Raw genomic sequence first — 7,349 nt, 5'->3', positions numbered from 1 at the left:
AATCCACCAGGAACAGCGGCTGCACCGTGCAGGGCACCAGCTGCTTCCCTGGAAAACGGGAATTTGGGATTGGGAATGTGGGATTCGGATTGGGAATGTGGGATTGGGATTGTGGGATTGGGAATGCGGGATTGGGATAATCCACCAGGAACAGCGGCTGCACCGTGCAGGGCACCAGCTGCTTCCCTGGAAAACGGGAATTTGGGATTGGGAAAATGGGATTGGGAATGTGGGAAAGGATCCAGGGAATGTGGGAAAGGATGGAGGGGAAACCCTGGAGGATGGAGGAAAAGTGGGAACGGATTTTGAGAAATTGGGAAAAGATTCAGGAAATTCCCAGAATTTTTCCCCCATTCCCAAGGGAGTTTTGGGAATTTTGGGAGCTGCCTACCTGGCTGAGGGTGGAGGGGAAGGCGACCTCGCGCAGCCGGAATTGGGAGAATTTTCCCCCATTCCCAAGGAAATTCCAAGGGCAATTCCCAGAGGTTTTTTCCCCCCATTCCCAAGAAAACTCCAGGAATTTTTTTCCTCATTCTCCAAAAAAATTCCAGGAATTTTTCCCCGTTCCTGAGGAAATTCCAATAATTTTTTCCCTCCTTCCCAAGGAAATTGCAAGCGGGAATTCCCCGAGTGTTCTTCCTGATTCCCGAAGAAATTCCTGAGGAAATTCCCAAGGAATTCCCAGAGTTTTTTCCTCATTCCCAAGGAAACTCCAGGAATTTTTTCCCTCATTCTCCAAAAAATTCCACCAATTTTTCCCATTCCTGCAGAAATTACAAGCGGGAATTCCCCGAATTTTTTTCCTGATTCTTGAGGAAATTCCTGAGGAAATTCTGGGAATTTTCCCCCATTCCCAAGGAAATTCCAAGGGCAATTCCCAGAGTTTTTTTTCCCCCCATTCCCAAGAAAACTCCAGGAATTTTTTCCCTCATTCTCCAAAAAATTCCACCAATTTTCCCCCATTCCTGCGGAAATTACAAGTGGGAATTCCCCAAATATTTTCCTGATTCCTGAGGCAATTCCTGAGGAAATTCCGGGAATTTTTCCCCCATTCCCATGGGAATTTTGGGAATTCTGGGAGCTGCCTACCTGGCTGAGGGTGGAGGGGAAGGCGACCTCGCGCAGCCGGAATTGGGGGAATTTTCCTCATTCCCGAGGAAATTCCGGGAATTTTCCCCCATTCCCAGGGAAATTCCAAGGACAATTCCCAGAGGTTTTTTCCCCCCCATTCCCAAGGAAATTCCAGGAATTTTTCCCCATTCCCAAGGAAATTCTAATAATTTTTTTCCTCCTTCCCAAGGAAATTGCAAGCGGGAATTCCCCGAGTGTTCTTCCTGATTCCCAAGGAAATTCCCAAGGAAATTCAGGAAATTTTCCCCCATTCCAAAGGAAATTCCAAGGGCAATTCCCAGAGATTTTCCCCCCATTCCCAAGGAAACTCCAGGATTTTTTTCCCTCATTCTCCAAACAAATTCCAGGAATTTTTCCCCATTCCTGTGGAAATTCCAATAATTTTTTCCCTCCTTCCCAAGGAAATTGTGAGCAGGAATTCCCAGAGTTTTTTCCTGATTCCCAAGGAAATTCCTGAGGAAATTCCCAAGGAATTCCCAGAGTTTTTTCCCCCCATTCCCAAGGAAACTGCAGGAATTTTTTCCCTCATTCTCCAAAAAATTTCAGGAATTTTTTCCCTCATTCTCCAAAAAATTCCACCAATTTTCCCCCATTCCTGCGGAAATTACAAGTGGGAATTCCCCAAATATTTTCCTGATTCCTGAGGCAATTCCTGAGGAAATTCCGGGAATTTTTCCCCCATTCCCATGGGAATTTTGGGAATTCTGGGAGCTGCCTACCTGGCTGAGGGTGGAGGGGAAGGCGACCTCGCGCAGCCGGAATTGGGGGAATTTTCCTCATTCCCGAGGAAATTCCGGGAATTTTCCCCCATTCCCAGGGAAATTCCAAGGACAATTCCCAGAGGTTTTTTCCCCCCCATTCCCAAGGAAATTCCAGGAATTTTTCCCCATTCCCAAGGAAATTCTAATAATTTTTTTCCTCCTTCCCAAGGAAATTGCAAGCGGGAATTCCCCGAGTGTTCTTCCTGATTCCCAAGGAAATTCCCAAGGAAATTCTGGGAATTTTCCCCCATTCCCAAGGAAATTCCAAGGGCAATTCCCAGAGTTTTTTTTCCCCCCATTCCCAAGAAAACTCCAGGAATTTTTTCCCTCATTCTCCAAAAAATTCCAGGAATTTTTTCCCTCTGACGAAATTCTGGGAATTTTTCCTCCATTCCCATGGGAATTTTGGGAATTTTGGGAATTTTGGGAATTTTGGGAATTCTGGGAGCTGCCTACCTGGCTGAGGGTGGAGGGGAAGGCGACCTCGCGCAGCCGGAATTCCGGCACGCACTGGAAGGTGACGTCGAGGACCACGCCCAGCGCCCCCAGGTGCAGCCGCGCCGCCCGGAACAGCTCCGGGTTCTCGGAGCCGGAACATTCCAGAACCTCCCCCGAGGCCACCAGCAGCGACAGCGCCACCACCTGGCCACAAAAATTGGGATTTTTTGGAATTTTTTGGGAATTTTTGGGGTATTTTTGGGGATTTTTGGGGCATTTTTGGTGGATTTTTGGAGCATTTTTTAGAATATTTTGTGGAATTTTGGACACTTTTGTGCGGGGATTTTTGAGGATTTTTTGGGGATTTTTTTTAATATTTGGAGATTTTTTTGAATTTTTTTGTGGTTTTTGGGATTTTTGAGGATTTAAAAAAAATTTTATGGGGTTTTTATTTTTGCTTTTTTGGATTTTATTGGGAATATTTTCCAGCTTTATAAAGGATTTTTTTCTGATGTTTTGGGGGTTTTTGGGAAATTTTGGGGAGATTTTTCTTTTTTGATATTTGGGATGTTTTTGAGATTTTTGAGGATTTAAAAAAAATTTTATGGGGTTTTTATTTTTGCTTTTTTGGATTTTATTGGGAATATTTTCCAGCTTTATAAAGGATTTTTTTCTGATGTTTTGGGGGTTTTTGGGAAATTTTGGGGAGATTTTTCTTTTTTGATATTTGGGATGTTTTTGAGATTTTTGGGGGGATTTTTTTTTATATTTTTGGGGTGATTTTTGGGGATTTTGGGGCTGCTTTTCGTGTGAATTTTACGGGCTTTTTGGGGGGATTTTTTTTTATATTTTTTAGATTTTTTTGGGGATCTTTTCGAGGGAATTTATCAGAATTTTTTTACCTTTTTGGGAATTTCTGTTTGGATTTTTTTTTTATTTTTGGGGGGGATTTTTGGGTATATTTTTTTGATTTTTAAAAATTAATTTTTGAGAATTTTTTAAAAAAAACTTTTTGATGGTAATTTTGTTTGGAATCTCCCATTCCATGGATTTCCACCATCCCAATTTCCCCCAGCTCCGGAATATTCCCAGGATTCCCTCCTCCCTCTCCACCCCTGCAGTCCCGGCGCGGATTTCGGGGGGCGGGTGGGAGGATTCCCGGATTTGGGAATCCCACCTGGGTGGGCAGGATCCCGTGCTCGATCCCGGTGTTGTGGGTGCCGGTGCCGATGACTCCGGCCGCCGTCACCTCGGACACGGCTCCTAAACTGGGAGCGGGGAGAGCTCGGCGTGATTTTTTTGGGCATTTTTTGGATTTTTTGTGGAATTTCTTGTGAATTTTTTTAAATATTCGGGGAATTTTTTTTCAGGATTTTTGGAGGATTTTTGGTGGATTTGATTTTGGAGGTTTTTTTGGGGATATTTGGGGATTTTTTGATTTTTTTGGTGTTTTTTAGGGGTATTTTTTGAGGTTTTTTTGGGATATTTTTTGGTGATTTTTTGTGGATTAAAAATTTTTTTCTGGCTTTTTTACTTTTGCTTTTTTGGGATTTTTTTGGGGCTTTCTGAGGGAAAAGCTCCGGGTTCACGGAGCCGGAACATTCCAGAACCTCCCCCGAGGCCACCAGCAGCGACAGCGCCACCACCTGGCCACAAAAATTGGGATTTTTTGGAATTTTTTGGGAATTTTTGGGGTATTTTTGGGGATTTTTGGGGCATTTTTGGTGGATTTTTGGAGCATTTTTTAGAATATTTTGTGGAATTTTGGACACTTTTGTGCGGGGATTTTTGAGGATTTTTTGGGGATTTTTTTTAATATTTGGAGATTTTTTTGAATTTTTTTGTGGTTTTTGGGATTTTTGAGGATTTAAAAAAAATTTTATGGGGTTTTTATTTTTGCTTTTTTGGATTTTATTGGGAATATTTTCCAGCTTTATAAAGGATTTTTTTCTGATGTTTTGGGGGTTTTTGGGAAATTTTGGGGAGATTTTTCTTTTTTGATATTTGGGATGTTTTTGAGATTTTTGGGGGGATTTTTTTTTATATTTTTTAGATTTTTTTGGGGATCTTTTCGAGGGAATTTATCAGAATTTTTTTACCTTTTTGGGAATTTCTGTTTGGATTTTTTTTTAATTTTTTTGGAGATTTTTGGGGATATTTTTGGGATTTTTTAAAAATTAATTTTTGAGAATTTTTTAAAAAAAACTTTTTGATGGTAATTTTGTTTGGAATCTCCCATTCCATGGATTTCCACCATCCCAATTTCCCCCAGCTCCGGAATATTCCCAGGATTCCCTCCTCCCTCTCCACCCCTGCAGTCCCGGCGCGGATTTCGGGGGGCGGGTGGGAGGATTCCCGGATTTGGGAATCCCACCTGGGTGGGCAGGATCCCGTGCTCGATCCCGGTGTTGTGGGTGCCGGTGCCGATGACTCCGGCCGCCGTCACCTCGGACACGGCTCCTAAACTGGGAGCGGGGAGAGCTCGGCGTCAGGATTCCCAGCCTGGGATCCGCCCGGATCCGTTCCCGGACCCTGATCCCACCCGGACCCTGATCCCACCTGGATCCGTTCCCTGATCCCACCTGGATCCGTTCCCGGATCCTGACCCCACCTGGATCCATCCCCATCCCCATTCCCATTCCTGATGCCACCCGGATCCGTTCCCAGATCCCACCTGGATCCATTCCCGGACCCTGATCCCACCTCGATCCACTCCCAGATCCTGATCCCACCTGGATTCCTTCCCGGATCCCACCTGGATCCATTCCCAGATCCCTCCTGGATCCATTCCCAGATCCCACCTGGATCCATTCCTGGATCCTGATCCCACCTGGATCCTGATCCCACCTGGATCCTGATCCCACCTGGATCCCAGATCCCACCTGGATCCATTCCCAATCCCACCTGGATCCGTTCCCTGATCCCACCTGGATCTGTTCCTGGACCCTGATCCCACCCGGATCCAGATCCCACCTGGATCCATTCCCAGATCCCACCTGGATCCGTTCCCGGATCCTGATCCCACCTGGATCCATTCCCAGATCCCACCTGGATCCATTCCCGGATCCTGATCCCACCTGGATCCATTCCCAATCCCATCCCCATCCCCATTCCTGATCCCACCTGGATCCATTCCCAATCCCACCTGGATCCGTTCCTGGATCCCACCTGGATCTGTTCCTGGATCCTGACCCCACCTGGATCCATTCCCATTCCCATCCCCATCCCCATTCCCAGATCCCTCCTGGATCCATTCCCAATCCCACCTGGATCCGTTCCTGGATCCCACCTGGATCTGTTCCCGGATCCTGACCCCACCTGGATCCATTCCCGGATCCTGATCCCACCTGGATCCATTCCCAATCCCACCTGGATCCGTTCCTGGATCCCACCTGGATCTGTTCCCGGATCCTGACCCCACCTGGATCCATTCCCGGATCCTGATCCCACCTGGATCCATTCCCAGATCCTGATCCCACCCAGATCCATTCCCAATCCCACCTGGATCCGTTCCTGGATCCCACCTGGATCTGTTCCCGGATCCTGACCCCACCTGGATCCATTCCCGGATCCTGATCCCACCTGGATCCATTCCCAGATCCTGATCCCACCCAGATCCATTCCCAATCCCACCTGGATCCGTTCCTGGATCCCACCTGGATCTGTTCCCGGATCCTGACCCCACCTGGATCCATTCCCGGATCCTGATCCCACCTGGATCCATTCCCAGATCCTGATCCCACCCAGATCCATTCCCAATCCCACCTGGATCCGTTCCCGGACCCTGATCCCACCCGGATCCAGATCCCACCTGGATCCATTCCCGGATCCTGATCCCACCTGGATCTAGTCCCAGATCCCACCTGGATCTGTTTCTGGATCCTGATCCCAGCTGGATCCATTCCCATTCCCATTCCCATCCCCATCCCCATTCCCATTCCTGATCCCACCTGGATCCATTCCCAATCCCACCTGGATCCATTCCCAATCCCACCTGGATCCATTCCCAGATCCCACCTGGATCTGTTCCTGGACCCTGATCCCACCTGGATCCATTCCCGGATCCTGATCCCACCTGGTTCTTTCCCAGATCCTGATCCCACCTGGATCCATTCCTGAACCCTGATCTCACCTGGATCTAGTCCCATTCCCACCTGGATCTATTCCCGGATCCTGATCCCGCCTGGATCCATTCCCGATCCCATTCCTGACCCCATCCCCATTCCCATTCCCAATCCCAATCCCGCTCACTTGGCCAGGGCCATGCCGTTACCATTCCCGATCCCAATCCCATTCCCATTCCCATTCCCGTTCTCGCTCCCGCTCACTTGGCCAGCACCATGCCGTTCCCGTTCCCAATCCCATTCCCGTTCCCATTCCCATTCCCATTCCCGTTCCCATTCCCAATCCCATTCCCGATCCCTTTCCCTCTCACTTGGCCAGCGCCATGCCGTTCCCATTCCCACTCCCGATCCCGTTCCCATTCCCGATTCCCAATCCCAATCCCATTCCCGTTCCCATTCCCATTCCCGCTCACTTGGCCAGAGCCATGCCGTTCCCATTCCCATTCCCGTTCCCATTCCCAATCCCAATCCCATTCCCGATCCCGTTCCCATTCCCATTCCCATTCCCGATCCCATTCCCATTCCCGCTCACTTGGCCAGCGCCATGCCGTTCCCATTCCCGATCCCATTCCCATTCCCGATCTCGTTCCCGTTCCCATTCCCATTCCCATTCCCGATCCCATTCCCATTCCCGCTCACTTGGCCAGCGCCATGCCGTTCCCATTCCCGATCCCATTCCCATTCCCGATCTCGTTCCCGTTCCCATTCCCATTCCCATTCCCGTTCCCATTCCCAATCCCATTCCCATTCCCATTCCCAATCCCATTCCCGATCCCATTCCCGATCCCATTCCCAATCCCATTCCCATTCCCGATCCCGATCCCATTCCCGCTCACTTGGCCAGCGCCATGCCGTTCCCATTCCCATTCCCATTCCCATTCCCGTTCCCATTCCC

General features: G+C 48.3%; 1 protein-coding gene across 1 annotated transcript in view; it reads right to left on the bottom strand.

The window, feature by feature from the left end:
• The window catches only part of LOC121341613 (L-gulonolactone oxidase-like), a gene marked incomplete at its 5' end in the record, with an annotated part of 37,331 nt that overhangs the window by 28,666 nt on the left and 1,316 nt on the right, over positions 1-7,349 (bottom strand). The window contains 2 exons of the mRNA XM_041415262.1: positions 2,349-2,534; positions 4,705-4,795. Of these exons, the coding sequence (XP_041271196.1) occupies positions 2,349-2,534; positions 4,705-4,795 (277 nt within the window). The remainder of the gene's footprint in view (positions 1-2,348; positions 2,535-4,704; positions 4,796-7,349) is intronic.

Source organism: Onychostruthus taczanowskii, unplaced genomic scaffold, assembly GCF_017590055.1.
Source record: "Onychostruthus taczanowskii isolate IOZ18803 unplaced genomic scaffold, ASM1759005v1 scaffold499, whole genome shotgun sequence".
NCBI classification, from domain to species: Eukaryota; Metazoa; Chordata; class Aves; order Passeriformes; family Passeridae; genus Onychostruthus; species Onychostruthus taczanowskii.
Note: the sequence above shows the minus strand (reverse complement) of the source record. Positions and strands in the feature narration are given on the sequence as shown.